We start from the raw sequence: 16467 nt of genomic DNA on the forward strand, positions 1-16467 counted from the left end.
CCTTTTTTTTAAAACTTCATAGTCATTTCTTTTTAACCTCATCAATCCCTGTTTTTCTAAACAAAAATGTTGCTCTTTAATCTTTAATAGTTTGTTCTGGGATTCTGTTGACGTGTATCTGGCTATGAACCCTGAGTTTGAAACAAAGATGTATATAATAATTAAATAATCCCCAATTAGCTTTAGCATACGCTAGCATAACGACTGTTCCTTCTTTTTGTTTACATTTCTTCTTCTTTTTTTTCCATTTCTTCTTTGTGATCATTTCTTGTGTTTCTTTCTCACGACAGCAGATGTCAGTTCTTTCTTCTTCTTTTTTTTTTTAACTTTATTGATCTATGATATATGTGTGACGGTAAAACTCCGCTATTGAGTCTTTTTTATTTACAATCCGGATCATAAAAGAGCTTGTTTTTGTCCGAGTCACCGTCCCCCCTCGTCCCGTCTCGTCTATTGTGCCATCACACACTCACTGTCACTTTGCCGAATAAAAAAGGCTCTCTTTGTGTCCCACCACTCCCAAGAATAGACTCTTCTGTTTTTCCCGGGAAAATACTGAAACCCCCCACGTCTACGGCTACACTTTTAGGTTGTACCCCCCCCATCTCATACTGGGGTTTAATGAAGCAACGTTGATCCCTATTGTCTGTGTTTGGCCCCCGCTGGGAATCAAACTGCATGCACAAGAAGGGTGTTTGAAGGGGGGGCCGGTTTATATTGGTGCCGTGATCCGAGGCCAGAGTTCACGTGGAGCACCAACCACGTGCACCCGGAGCGAAAACATCTGCTTGTTACTGATGTTTTCATCTTGACTGGTTGGCCCCGGATTACCCTGCAAACAAAGAAGGCGAGTTAGAAATAAAAACATCGAACCCGGACGACAAATAAAAAACATATTGATATTAAGTAAACAAACAAAAAAAAATGCTTGACCCAGTTTCTAAAAAACCTGCTCGCTCACTTGTTCTGCCCAGAGTTATTATTTGATCTCACTCATCGACGGTAAGAGTGAAGCTTACGCGTGATCCTCTCGGAGTGATTAACACTAATGTTTCCTCCGCTCACCTGACTCAGGTGACGCAGAGAAGGATCAACTCGGTGACCCTGAGGTTAAATCTTTCATCCCTTAAATATATTTAACAAATCCCCGGTATAATTATATTAAACGACCATCGGCACATGTGAATATGAAGGTTTTATTTTTTGGACTGAGTTTTCATCTACTAGTAGAAGAGGATGAACGTGAGTAGTACTGCAGCAGCTACTGCTGCAGCAGTGACTCTCTATCGCCACCTGCTGGTAGTAAAACATTTATTTTCATTTAGGTGAAAGGTCATAATGCATATAAACTTTAATTACGGATAAGATAACAATGATATATAATACAATTTATATTTATGAGTAAATAAAATATTTTTTAAAGAAAACAAATTAATTTGAAATTAAGTAATAATTAAATCAAACGATACAACTTGTATTGCCAGTCTTGTAAACACAACACTGGAATTTATTGCCATTACAGAATATAAAAATGAAATGATGCGAATAAATTAACAAGAAATTAATGAAACAAAGTACAATCAATTAAAATAAAATTAGAGACATCTCCATAAAATGGCATTAATTAAAAAAATAATTAAAAAAGAATAATTAATTGAATTGAATTAAACAATCGGAAGCTGTAGATCTGTTATTCATAAGCTTCTCCCCTGAATATGACTCACAGGAAACTATTAATACACAAAATAAGAAATCAACCACCAAGGCAGTGATCTGCAGCGCCATCTAGATGAGATAACGGTGAAATACAACAAACCAATTATGCCTAAAACAAATGTTTTATTGAAATTAAATAATATTCCATCCAATGAGTTAATTTTAAAATGTCCTTTTCTATATTATTTTGATTTTCCCATCATGGCAATGCTCTTTGCATAAAAGGAATTTCAGGAATGTAGATTTTTCTTGTTAAATATTCATTAATAAATTATTAATTCATTAAAAATATACCTGACCGCCACTCTCTTCTCGACCCTTAGGTGTGACGAGTACGTCACCCAGCTGGACGAGATGCAGCGGCAGCTGGCGGCGGCGGAGGACGAGAAGAAGACCCTCAACTCCCTGCTGCGCATGGCCATCCAGCAGAAGCTGGCCCTGACCCAGCGCCTGGAAGAGCTGGAGTTCGACACCGAGCAGACGCGCCGGGGCGGCACGGGGGGGCGGGCCAAGACCCGCAGCAGGGTCCCGCACGGGGGCGCCCCCATCGTAAGTCAGAGCCTCACCTGCTCCGCCCGACCGGAGCACCACAACGCCTTGCCCAGCGGCATCCTGGGAGGCCCGGCGATCTACTGCAGCGAGAAGTACAAGATCTACTGCGACTGAGACGTCCATACGAGGACTGATGTGTACAGAAGAGCCCCCACTCGCTCGCTCCGCTCCATGCTAACCGTGTTGTGCTAAACGCTTAGGGGGGATGTGTACAGTGTGACACTAGAGTTTGGATCATATATGGCATGTGGACCCGGGTTCCATTGGGAGTTTTGTGCTCTTAAACGGGGGGTGTCTATTCTTTCCTTCGACGACGTGCGCCGCATATATGTTGAAAAGGCTTCAGTGTTCTTGTTCCCTGAGTGTATTACCTGGTTATTATAACACACGCGGGAGCAACGACGTCAAGAGGTCGTCTTGAGGTCGTCTTGGCTTGTTTTCAGTGGTAGGAATATTCTGATTTTCCCGCCACTGACGGTGGACATATTGGGTCAGAGAAATGAGTAATCCAGGAGGAGCCGGTGACACTATAGCACAGCAGAGTCGGTAGAACTGCATGGCTTTGCTCGTCGCTTACAAGCTTCTTGATTTTTTATTTTTCTATGTCGGGAGTAGCTAAGAAACTTCGAGAACAACAGGGCTCTACATGAAGTAAAAACAAAAATGGTTGTCAGGCGAGCTTAAGAGAAGCTCAAGAGTGGTGGAAAGTTCAGTCCACGTCCAAACAAAGTGCACTTCAGCACAGGTGCCTCACGTTTCTGTGAAATTCAAGATGGGGACTGCAATATAGTTTCCATCAAAGCCGATGAGCACAAACACAAAAGGAGGAAAAAAGGCACTACATCTCATCGCTCAACGACAACTTTAAACTTGATACTCGTCGATGTAAAGCCCTGTCCGTCTGTCTTAAGTTGAGCCGTCCGTCCTCACTCTACATTTGTTTGTTTTTTCGAGGAAAGCGTGCTTAGCTTTACTCTTTACGTGGCTGTATTGATTTTTCCTTATGTCTCTAACCAGTGTCTTGTTCCTGGGTCGCTTTGTCGGCCTCTTTCTCCTTTAGATGGTCAGCAGCTTGTTCCCCCGACATCCCCTTTAACTAGCGAGAATATATGTCAGGTAACCCCCCACCCCCATCCCCTCACCCTCCAAGCTTCTTGCCTGTGTGTGGACGAGTTTATTTTCATTGGTTTGTGTTGTGTACGAGGAAGGTTGTGGTTTTTCACAATAGCTTTAACCTTTTACAAGCTACGCAAATAGAAGAAAAAAAAGTGGGGCTTGTGTTTACTAATCCATGTTTTGCCTGTGGATCGTAGACTTTAGCTTTATGGCGCTGAGCGAAGGATGCTGCAGGATCCACGTCTGATCCTGCAGGATTCAACCCGCCTCGGCCGCAGCATGGACACGAGGCTAAAAGACAACCTCTCGAGAGGTTGATCACCCTTCAGTTCAGTATGTTCAGTTGAGGGAAAAGAGTTCCCGGTGGAGGAAGCTGGACTTGAGGAGAAGATTTTCAAAACGTCCCTCTTGTCTCAAGACCCAAAACGTGGGATTTAAAAAAGGAAATTAACTTACAGCTAACGAAGCTCCTCCTACCTCCGCTTGCAGGCCCCGCCCCCTTTTTAGTTACTCATCCGTCTATTTTCCGAACAAGCCTGCATGTCCCAACTCTGTCATTAAACCTGCATGTTGGACGTGAGCGACCCGTGTCCCGGAGGATACTTGCGAGCCCATCGGCTTCCTAACATTTGAGTCCAACACTAACCGCGAAGCTAATGCTAATGCTAATGTTGATTTCTCCGCAGTAACGGAGGAAGCGACAAGAAAAGGGCGACACACTGTAAAGTCTATCCACTCGTTGGTAAATCCTATTTCGATCCGTCCACTTTTTTAAATATTTTTCTAAATTGTTAGCATGCCGCGGCTAAAAGCGAATAACTCCCAAGTATCTGATTGGTCACCGATCCGTCCAATGAGAAGCCAGGGGACACGAGCTCACACTGTTTATTTAGTTTTATTGTTTGATCTTTGCACTTTCATGATATAGCGTCATAACATATTATTGAAGAAGAGTTTGTGGGTTTGTGAGTCTCTTCACAGCCACAAACGCTTCTTCTTGAGATTTTTTTTTACCGTTTATTAATCATTATAATTTTGTCATGCTGTGTCTTTTTTTTGTGTTCTACTGCCATGTTCTACACTCACACACAAAAAAAAAATCCAGGGTGATCAAATTCTGGGGTTTTTTCATATATTTATTATTCCTAGGAATAGTTCAAAATAACAAGAAAAACTTGACGGCGCTCTGACTCGGATAGGCAAGTTGAAAAATTGAGCGAATTTTTGGGGCGCTTTCCAAAGCTTTCCTGCCAAGAGCGTGGATCACTGACTCCCAGAATTCTCCGCAAAGCGCGACAATTACAAAAATTCCAAATTGGAATGGTTTTATTCTCCCTTTGGTTTATTGTGCCGAATCCTGGCACGCCCACTTAGGTTGAAGCTTGGTCAGCAGAGGAAGGCGGTACTTTTGGTTGGTGTAGTCCTATGTTTCTAACCGGTAGTGCCTTTCCTCGTTTCAAGGGAGAATTTTTAGACTAGGCTTTTCTTTTGTGTGTTTTTTTTTTGTCTTTGGAGGAATTTTACAACAAACTGTGAGCAGCAATAAGTGCGAGGGGATTTTTCCGCCCTTTCTAACTGATAGTTTTGAAATTAGATTAAAGAAGAATTGCGTTGAATTCTGTCGGTCAGTGATCCTTTCTAAATCAATTCAGGGGTATTGAGGTTGTTTTTTTTACTAATAAATATTGGGGACGATCCCTTTGGCCTCCTGGGGTTGAACGAAAACGGCGTCGGTGTTTCGGAGGTAGATCAGTGTCATATTTAAAAAGAAACGTCTCTCAAGCTTGGTGACGGTGATGTGATATCAATAGTATTGTCCATTTTTTTAATATAAATATATATATTTCCTTTTTTTTTTTTACATTATCTTTGAGCGATGTGTTTTCAGGAAACAGAAAACAAAAAAACGAGCATCAACAAGCTTGAACTGTGCCATTGGTCGCCAACGCTCGCTTGTTGAGGCATCAAAGTTAAAAAGATGAGGAATATTTTTGATTAAAAAGTGCAATTCAAGATTTTACATTGAACGTTTTCTGTTTGCTGGAAGCGACAGTGATAGCTGTGCAAAAAAAACTTTATATTGTCATATTGTGTTTCAGTATTGATCCATTATGAGAGTTTGATATCTTTATATGAAATAACTTTCACGCGTATGTTGGTATTTATTTGACTTGTCATGCAGTACTGTATTCTTATCAATGATGTGCATTACGATTAATGGCATATTGATTACAGCTCGATGTCATATGCATGTTCCTCGGTCATGGAACCTTTACACAGGATTGAAAACAAACACGTGAACTTCCGTCAGGGTGATTTAGAAAGAAGAAGAAAATGGAAAACGACAAAATTTAAATCTGATGCATCAACGCTGATCCTGTGAAAGTGTTTTTGTTTGTTTTCTGCTCAGGAGGAGGGACGTCTGTGTAAAGGTAGTCATGCTGGGTAAAATCAATAAATGTGACTTAAGTTCATCTTCGTCTCTGCGTCTTCATTCAGCAGTCGAGGGGTTAACTCTCTCGGAATGTGCTCACATCCGAGCTTTCCCAGCGGTAGTCGAGGAGGGGAGTTGGGGGTGTGTGTGTGTGGGGGGGGGGGGGTACTTTCCCAGCTGTCTCGGCGGCGGCGGCTGCAGGACCTGATCACGTTTCACTAAATCTCAACTTCTAACTGGGCGACCGCTCCCGGCAGTCCGGCATGAAGACCACCTCCTCGCCCCCACCACTTCCTCTGTCCCCCTTATTCTTCTTGGACCCTTGAGAAACACCCACACACAGATGAGCGTCGACTTAAGGAGCGAAAAAAAAACAAAAAAACACTTCCTGTTGTGACAGTTTTACTGATTATCAATGTGTGTAAAAGGTTGCAATAAACTGGGAATTGTTTGTATTAAGACGACACTTTGGGTTTAAAATTCCACTCGGCTTCAGGCAAACGGTTAATCCAGAGATGGATATATATATATATATATATATATATATATATATATATATATATATGTGTGTGTGTGTGTGTGATTAATATTCAGCTCATAGGACTAAAAGCTTTAGTTGCATATTGAGAAATATAAGTTGTATTTACCTTATTTAATAGTTTAAAAGATTAATATAATCTGGAAAACATGTTTTGAAAACAAACTTTTTTATCTATAATTTGATTTCTTTTTATTTAATCATCTCATAGTTAACTAGCTTTTAAAAGTAGAGCCTGTATCTTCAGTAAACTCCTGTCCCAACAATAGTAACACATTTCCTTGTTCTTTTCGATACGGAGGGATGAAAGTGAAAAATGATAAATTTATAACACACTCCTCATGTACAACCTTTCTTTATTCTTTATAAATGAACCAAGAGAATTGGGCGACCACAGTGTTCGCTCCTTTGACTTATTTATGTTACAGGGGTTCACCAGCCACCTGTCATTCATGTCACCAGTGGGTTTTAACTTTTGATGCAAAATAACATGATTAAAAGATGAATATAATCATGAATAATACAGAATAAGTATTGGTTAGTCTATAATTATTATGTGAATTCAATAATGTATCATTAAATTGGACTTAAATTATTTAAATAAATCCAAAGCTTTGCCTAAAAAACAACAAAGAAGAAAATAAATGTCTGTTTTGTTAAGTAGAAATAAATACCGGTTCTGTCTCTTCTTCATGCCCTCCATCCGAGCTCAGATGGCTGATAAAAATGGGTCAGTGGGTTTTGCATCACCGTCTCTATTTATAGGTAAAAAACCTCCACCACAGCTGCTGCCGCACTTCTTTCAACGACCGCCAGGGGGCACTGCGCTGCCACACTAGTTGAAGCTGCTGCTGATAGTGTTGACAAAGAATCTCATTTATGTACGTCCGTCATGTGATGGATCCATGTGGACTTGTCTCACACCTTCCTGTCCTCACATGGATCACACACGTAATTGCACACGTTTTTTTTTATCTCTATTGCGTCAGAAATAAGCCCATTGATGCTGTTCACCAGTGGGTGACCCCGGGGGGAGATTCCTCTGCCTCATGATGTACAGAAGCTTGGCCTGTGTGTTGTCATGAGGAAGAACAACTTTGACTTGATCTGAAATGTAAAATATTGAATTAGATAATACAGACAACAAGTTATACTGTAAGAGAGAGCTGTGAGTGAAGTTTATTACAATACAATATATGATATACCACGTACTTAAATATCACATACATCCTGAGGCCTCTGTCTAAATTATTAAATGAATTATAATCCTTAATGTTTTACAATATTACTTATTATTATGATAATAGCTACTATAATAGTACTTCAAACACATAAGATTTCATTTGTTTTCTGTCATTCTTAATATTGTTTTTTGTTCTTATTTAAAAATCCTTATATTTATTATAAATATATACATTTATTTGTGTTACAGAACCATTTTACTAGTTAAATATGATGTTTAATCCATGTCTTTATCTATAGGAGCAGCTTTTCTAAACTGATACATCAGATTCTTTGTCACCTCAGGAGGTGACTGGCACCTCCAGTCCTGATGTGGATTTCAAGTGTGAAAACCCAGCAGGCGTGTGAGCATCGAAACAATCCCTGTTTATAGAAGTATCTTTCCGTAATTGCATTACGACGATGGCTCCATCCAGGCCTATGTTTGCTCTGCCTGGAGGTGACCCCGGGGAGCTGGGAGGGATGGCTCGGGTCGAAAAAGCTTAAAAAAAAAACTTTCTTGTAGTTGCCTGCTCTGGTAAAATGGAAGTCATGTTCCTCAGATTAAGCGATTAGACTCGTGTTAACCAGCCGACACAGGACAAGTGATGGATACAAGCCTCCCCGCTCGGCAAAGTGGTCCCCACTTGGGCGCATTGTCATCCGAAACCCTGCTGTTGTCTCTGCTGATCTCAGGCAGAAAGGGCCAACAGCAACAGCCGCCGCCGCCACAAAAGAGGTTAATGATGCGTGGCTGAGTCGACACGTGTCGCCAAAAAAGAAAAGACAAGGGGGGAAGTTAACAGATGCGAGGAGAGGTTACAGGGGGCTCAGCTGGTGAGGTTAATGGAGACTTAAAAGTAGACCCCGTAATAAAGACTCCAATGAACAAAGACAACTTGTGATCCACTTGATGAAAATGATAAAGCAGCTGTGGATCTGTGAGAGACTCAGATTGGAGCTTCTGAAAGTAAGCATACACCTCGTAGATGATTTTATGGCTACCTTTTGAGTGGTCGATACTCATGTTGTCGGTGACCTTTTCACAGTTTGACCGTCGTGTTCACTCAACATCGTAGGCGCAGGGATGAATAATAAAAGAGGATTCAAAATGATTTTAAAGGGTAGATTTGATGGCTTCTGAGCCCGGCTCACAGGCAAGATATCAGATCAAGATTAAAAACTCTTATTGCCAGTGTTGTAAAAAAACAACACAGGTATTTGTTGTGGTGACATTACAGAAAATAGAAATTGAATAATACAAATTAAATTAAAAAAGAGTAATAACTTAAAGAGATATTACCATAAAATGGCATGTAAGATATGTATATTATATAACCATTTTAGTTTTAGCTTTAATTATTATAAATAAATAAAAAACAGGATTTATCTTTTTGCGCTTGATCGAGTCTACTGACTCCTTTAAGAAACATCTTAAGACTTTCTTATTCTGCAGGCTTTTCCCTGATTTTCTGGGACACCTGTGTTTTTTTTATTGTTATCTTGATCTTTTTAGTATATATTTCTTGAGTTTTTTAAATGTTTTTTATTGTTTAAGCGCGTCTAGAAAAGCTCTTTATAAATATCACTTACTTACTTACTTATATAATGTAGGATATGTAATATGGAAATAAACTGTTGAACTGTACCAGGGTGTCTGACCAACTCATTTTTTTTCGTTATTATTTAGTTGTTCTAACAAATGCTTGGTTCTGTTATTTTAAATCTTAAGACACATCTTGTCTTATGTCATTATTTTCATTCTGTTCTGACGCCACAAACAAAGCCAGTGTTGTGTTGACAACAATAAAAGTTTCTGATCCGGATCAGGGATGAAGAAGGTCTTGAAGCTCAAATCCAGGACAGAGACAAGAGTGGAAAAAAACCTAAGGTCAGCCTGAATTCAATTTCCTTGACTATTTTCCACTCTACCGGGCATCTGTGGACTCTTTCTTCCTAAAATAGCTTCTTCTTATTCATGACTTCACGTGACCGTCCGTGACCAGAGGGCCGCCACCACCGCGCGCGCACACACACACACATGTGTATCACATCCGCAAACCAGTTTATTTAGCAGAGATTCGAGCGAAGATCTTCAAGCAGTCAATGAATGAGCTGACGCGTGCACGCGCCGATCCGCGTGAGCGCGCATATTCTCTCTCTTTTTCTTTTTTTTTTTTCCAGCGAGGAGAGTTTGTGGAGACGGGAGGAGAAAGGACTACATGGAGGACTACTGTGCGGCTAGATCTCGCCCCAGAAAATGACCCGCGGACTGTCAGCGAGAGGACCATGAAGTGGTCCGGGTGTGGGATTTGAACCCGGGACCTGAAGGCGAGTTTTTGGGAAAACAAAAAGTAGTCTCGGGACGGGATCGACAACTCTGCAGGATGCAGGGGGTTTCAGCGGCTGGTGAGTCTCCTTTTGTTTGCTGGGTCTTTATTTTTTACTGGGATCGGGGTCCAGGTTCCCCCAGCTGTCACCAGGGTCTGGATCCGTGTCAGTCTTGTGTCTCTGAACCAGATATTCATGCTTCATTGACTAGAGCTGACATGGCGAAAGCTGTGCCACACACACTCCCACACACACACACACACACACACACACACACACGTTTATTCCATGAAGAGTGTTTGATAAAAGTCGCTCCATAGATGCTTGAATACCAGAGTCAAGTCCACTCCTTTTTTTGAGCCACTTCTGTTTCCGTTTAGTACTTAAAAAACTTAAAAAAAACAGAATATATATGAGGGTAATGTCTCTATTTGAACATGTTGTGAGTGCTACTACTAATATATGTATTAATAAATAAATATAAAAAGTATTTTAGGAACTTTTTTAGCATTTGAAATATAAATACTTTAATTAAAATTACGTTTAAAGAGAAATCTAGTGAATAATTTCACTGTTTTTCTTTATTAAAACTCATCTTCATCGGTTGAATTCCAGTGTGATGTAGTTTCTTGATCTATATGGCACCAACCATTACACAACTCATATGGTGTGATAACATGATGATCCATTGTATGATACTTTGGATAAAAGTGTGCGAAACAACATTTCAATCAATGATGGATGCAGACTTCACTTATATATTGTATTTTTCTCTTCATTTTTTGTCACTTTTCTTGTCGATTTAAAGCTAAAAGATGCTAAGATGAGATGTCTTGAAGATACAATTCATCTTTAGGTGACCAACCATTGTCATTTTTTCATATAAACTGACACATATATTCAATCACATCCACACTTGTTTGAACATCTTTACTTCTCAAGAGTATTGGATGAGTATTGTCAGTTTTATTGGGAACAGATCTTGCTCACAGCTGTTGTAATCCACATCAAAAAACATGGCTTGTTTGTCTTACTATGACAGCCAGAGTTGAAAGCGCTGTAGTTGTCCGTGTCTCTTTGAAAATGATTCCAGGTTTTGAATAAAATGCGGCTGAATAGAAAATCTGACCTTCTTACCCCGACTCTCTGGGATTCAACCTCCCTCAGCCGCAGAGACAAAATCGATGAATGATATTAATATGTATATGAATCCATCCAGCAGCCTTGACCTTAGCGACCCCTTGACTCATCTCTTTGTGTGACATTCCTGGGCGAAACCACAAGGTGGACCAGAGTACTTCTGAAGATCTGGGGTGCAGACAAAGAAGGGGGAGGGTTTGATCGAGACAAAGTGCTGATGGGACGATATTGGGCTGTACCTAAGGTGAACTATGCGGAGAGAATTCTGGCAAAAGTGTTTGTTCTGGAACTCGTGGGAGGAATCGATCCTCCTTTTTTTTCCATCCATTCTCTCACACTGGTTCGAGGCCTTCCCTCTTTTTTTTGTGCTATTTCCTTTTTCTCCCCTCACTGTCCCAGATCAATCTCTGCCCCCTCTCCTTTTCCGCCTGCCCCTTCCCCCAATTCCCACTCATACAGGCTATCCATGGTCAGATGAAATATGGGTTTTCTTTTCCACAACTTCCCCCCCCTCTCTCGCTCCTATTTCCTCCACATGGGAACCGAATCCGCTCGCGAATTCTCCGCTGCTTATTTTTGTGTTTATGATCCGAGGGTCAACTTTGGTGGATCCCCTGCATCAAATAATCAGAGAATCTATCAAAACAAACTGCATCAAGATTGAATGTTTCTTCAGCCTGAGCCGGCCTGAGACGCTCGTCTGCAACACTGACCTAATTCTTTTCCACAGGAAGTTCATTACTGTAACAAGTTCGATGACTTTGATTCGATCTTAGCGGGGATATCACGTGTATTGATTAAATAGCGTTCTTGTTTACTGTACTTTTTAAGACGCCGAACTGAAATCTAGAAATCTGTTCGGTCGTTTTGTTTTGTGGTGGCTTTACATACCTCTGCCAAGGATCTCATTTCACACAATTTCATAAAAACACAGCATTAAAACTAGAAAGTTTGCATTTCCAGAATAAATGAAGAGTGGATGCGGAATCTGCTGAATGTGTAAACTGAAATGCTTGACAGTATTAGTATTCAAAGTAAAGTTTGTGGAAATGATGACATAAAGGAGAAAGACTGATGTGAGAACGTTAAAATAAAGTGAAAAAGGATGCGAAGAAGAAAAAAGAGAAAAGGAAGAAGTAAAAAGTAAAATTTGTCATAGATGTAAAAGTAGTAGTGGGAGTAGAAGAAGTAGTAGAAGTAGTCGTAGAATTTGTAGTAAAAGTAGAAGTAGTTGGAGAAGAAGTAGGATTTTTAGTGGGAGTAGAATAAGTAGTAGTAGTAGTAGTAGAATAATTGGTAGTAGAAGTAGAAGTGGAATAAGTAGAAGAAGTAGTAGTACCTAGTAAAATAACTAGTAGAAGTAGTAGTATAAGTATAATTAATAAAAGTGGAATGAGTAGTAAAAGTAGTAGTAGTAGTAGTAGTAGTAGATAGAAGTTGAATGAAGTTTCCAGGTGTCAGTAGATGAATTTACCTGAAGGTCAAAGTGGAAGGAGTTGAAACACGAGTTGAAGATTTTTCCCATTCAAGTGAATGGGGGGGAAAAAAAGGGATGAAAAGAGGAATAGAAGAAAGAGTTGACGAGATAAAAGAAAGCTTCACATGAACAATCATCAATTTTAGTACTAGTTTAGGTTATGTTAGCAGCAGCAGTGAGAAGCCACACAAGTGATTATAAAATAATAAAAATTCATAAAAATTGTAGAATTGGTTAATTTGTCAAAGACAATAACACTACATAAGCAATGTTTCCACTAAGTCTCAAACTTGGCCTTACATCTTTTTATTGATATTCTGTCTGATATCCACAGCTAGCCTGATTTTTAATAGCAACATTGTGTGAGACGCGAAACCCCTGTTTATACAACCTGTAGTTATTTGACAACAATGGCATGTCTAGAAATAACCAAAAACCCACCATAGATCGCCTCCTAGAATCACTTATTGATTAGACTTAAAATGGAAACTGATCTCAGTGGAACAGTTCAGTGTGTGTGTCGACTGCCAACAGTACACGATAGGAAGCTCATGGGTTTACCTCTACCTATAAATTCATGAGACAGAAATTAGTTTTTAAATATCCGCCTTTTTGCATGGACCAAGAACAAAAAGAATGAGGAATGTTTGAATCATAGTCAACAATAAGTAGTGACGCTTCAGATTTCTAAAAGCACTTAATGCTAATTAAAGAGACACTAATGTGAAAACACAACTCTCCTGACTGACTCACATGCTTCAAGAACACTTTGCCATCTCATCGTGAACAGATAATCCCCACCATCCCATTTATACTGTTTGACAGGGTTTTTTGTGTTTATTTTTACATATCTTTCCGCACAATTTTTTTGGTATATTTTGTATATATTGTTCATCTTTTCCCTCTTCTAATTTTTTGTTACAACCAATTCCAAAGATGTCCACAACCACAGAAAATTCCATGTATATACACATACCTATATGTAGTGGCAAATAAAGCTGCTCTTGAATCTGAATCTTGAGTGTCTTCCTCTCCAAGATGCAGTAAGTATCTCATCATGAACATGTTTTGAACGTATTACTTTATAAAGTGCTCCGCCGTCTGAAATCTTGGCGAACTAGAGGTTACGAAAGCGGAGTCCATTATGACGTAATAATGGGCTTCGCTTCTCCAGCCAGCTGTAATCACGCTTTGTTTATACAACGCGTTCCTTTGGAGGTGGAGAATTCCGGGATCGATGACGCGCGGTGACAAACCTCAACGCTTGACCAATCACGGCAGAGTGGGTGTGGTTATAGTTAACAAGAATGAGTCTTCAGAAAGACTTCAGAAAATGTTTTCAGTGGGCGGGGCTTAAGCACATTTTCTAATGTAAATATTTCAATGAAAAGAGAGTTTTGTACAAACAGAAACTGATGATACAATAGAGTCCAAGATCTTTTTAAGACACATTTAAGTCAACACATTAGTCGAACTTTAACTGTCTTGTGGTTTTTACGTTTCATGGTTATGTGTCGACAATATCGTTGACAGTATCGTGTTAATGTACATATTTTTCAACATCATCACACTAAAGGCAGATTCATTCCATTGTATACGCGTGACTAAAGGTTTTTGGCAATCGCTGAAATTCCGCAGAGTCTGTGTCGGTAACCTTACACTTGTCATGGTGTCATTTTTTCCCTCCGTCGGCCTCTGTGATGCGAGACAATGGTGGTCGCAGCGCAGCTGTGAGATGCTATGATTGTATCGTCTGGATGTTTAGTGTTATTTATGATTAACCAAAGCTATGCGGGCCCCGGTCTGTGTCTCCGCGAGCCAATGTAAACATCTCCCCTCCGTGTTAGATAAACAGTCCGGGGAGGAGGACGGCGAGTATTATCTGCACTGAATCGCCCCCCAACGGTCGCTCTCTATGGATTTAAGGTGGTTCTCCGGTTACCTGAAGACGATCATGTCGTGCCGCTGACAGATGCGCCGTGTTTTAAAACAAGATATTATTACGTGACAGATTAGTCGGCTATGAATGTGTTGCATGCAAATATCAGATACCAGTAACCAATGTTAAAGAACTCGGGTTCATTAGCGCCTACCACGATATGTTAGCATCTCAACTGTGCAGTATTTTCCTTCCAGGAACTGGAGTTTCCACCCACTGACAACAAATTCTGGTCATTATTAGGTCACGACACATGGAAGGATTCAAGCGGACTGACTTATAAACGTGATGTCATTAAGCGTTCCTCGCTAAATAGCACCATCGCTTCAACCCTGGTATGCACAACAAACCGTTTTTATTGTCCAGAATTCAAAGACATGAATACTCTTGTTGCCAAAAATATCCTCAGAGATAACGGCTTTCCGAAATAAAGAGACTTTTTTTTAACACTTCAAGAGGTTCTCTTTGACAGGTACTTTAGTATTTGAGTCATGTTAAAGGAAGCATCCTCTCATGCCTTGTCGTCAACAGATATTGCTTCAGCGCCTTTTGTTATGCTAATCCACCGGTTCTGTGACGAGAATTGACAGGTTTTCAACCGGAGACGTCACCTCGACGGCTAACCTGCTCCTCCAGGCAGAAGTCTGAGCCGACGATCAAAAGCTCCGAAGTGAAGACAGTATTGTCGCAGCGATCTGAGTTGTAGCATCAAGAGCTAACAATTTGTTGTACTGATACTTGTACAGTAATAACTCCTCATCATATTGAAACTATCATCATTGTTGAACTTTCAAATTTTAGTAAATTTTTTAGATTATGAATCCTATTTTTCACTTTAATTGTCTATTATTAATTGTTTTTAATCCTTCTTTCTCACTATTTCGTATCACTTGTATTTATTATTTACATTGAAACAATATTAATAATTCTGCTTGTGTCATATATTCAGATCTAGAAACCCCTTTTTTTGTGGGTAATTTTTTTTATTGAACTAGCTAAAAATACAGGTTTGGTTTACTTTAGTAAGGGTTTGAAAAGAAGAAAAAAATAATAAGTACTTAAGTAAAAAATACTAAATATATGAAAAAAAATGGATGATGTATGTATTTGTGAAAAAAAGGAGGATGTTTAGGCTCATTATGGGCTTCACAATTTCTGAAATTCTGGAAAATTATGCTTATTTATTATACTTGACATGGAATTAATGTAATAGAAATTTGACTTTTTCTTCAATAGGGTTCTTATCCTATTCCTTGTAGTCTACATACATTTGTTAATTAAAAAATCATGAAAAAAAAGATAAATATTGATGTTGTTTTCTCTAATGTATATCCTATTACTCTAAAATAAAATATTAAATAAAATAAAATTCTAATTCTCATTTATATGCTACTTTTCTTGATTTATTGGACACAAAAATCCAACTTTTGAATGTGCTTTCTGTCCTTCAAACTCACTTTGTGAATCATAAAAGTGCTTTTAGTGAGAATTGTAGCCACTTCCTGTTGTTTTTCTCTTCATTTCCACTCCACAGACGTGGCACTCGTCTTCTGTACGAGTGGAAAACGATAAAAGAATGTCCACTAAATACTAATATTCCAGTCTAAACATTGAGTGGGGTTTGTTTCGGCATCAGCCGACTGGCGAGTCACGATTCAACTGTGCCTTCCTTCTGACATGTCATGGTGAGCCTGCATGACTCAGTTGCCGGGTCGTTCACCAGCTCCGGGCTCTTTCCTCGCCGCTCAAGTGTCACATCGGGTTTTGCCGAGCGTGGTCATGTGCGGCTCCCGCTGCTGGGTGTGCGACTGAAACTGGGGCGCAGAAGTGAGCCGCTTGACGGCTCCTTCTCGACATTACGCTTTTGTTTCATTGTATCTCTGGGCGACTGGGATTTAAACCCGATTGTGTCGTCGTATCGCGCTCCCGTCGGACCGGTTCTTGACTCACTGGCAGGCACGCTGCCTCGACAGGTGTGTTTACAACGACGTCCTTCAACACTT

General features: G+C 39.9%; 2 protein-coding genes across 2 annotated transcripts in view; both read left to right on the forward strand.

The window, feature by feature from the left end:
- The window catches only part of LOC148059646 (protein bicaudal D homolog 2-like), a 31576-nt gene extending 25718 nt beyond the window's left edge, over positions 1-5858 (forward strand). The window contains exon 10 of the mRNA XM_087781034.1: positions 2040-5858. Coding sequence (XP_087637160.1) covers positions 2040-2382 — 343 coding nt within the window. The 3' untranslated portion in view covers positions 2383-5858. The remainder of the gene's footprint in view (positions 1-2039) is intronic.
- Positions 5859-9758: 3900 nt separating this feature from the next.
- The window catches only part of fgd (faciogenital dysplasia), a 52125-nt gene continuing 45416 nt past the window's right edge, over positions 9759-16467 (forward strand). The window contains exon 1 of the mRNA XM_087781197.1: positions 9759-9986. Coding sequence (XP_087637323.1) covers positions 9965-9986 — 22 coding nt within the window. The 5' untranslated portion in view covers positions 9759-9964. The remainder of the gene's footprint in view (positions 9987-16467) is intronic.

This window comes from Callionymus lyra, chromosome 19 (assembly GCF_982586985.1).
Source record: "Callionymus lyra chromosome 19, fCalLyr1.hap1.1, whole genome shotgun sequence".
Taxonomy (NCBI): domain Eukaryota; kingdom Metazoa; phylum Chordata; class Actinopteri; order Syngnathiformes; family Callionymidae; genus Callionymus; species Callionymus lyra.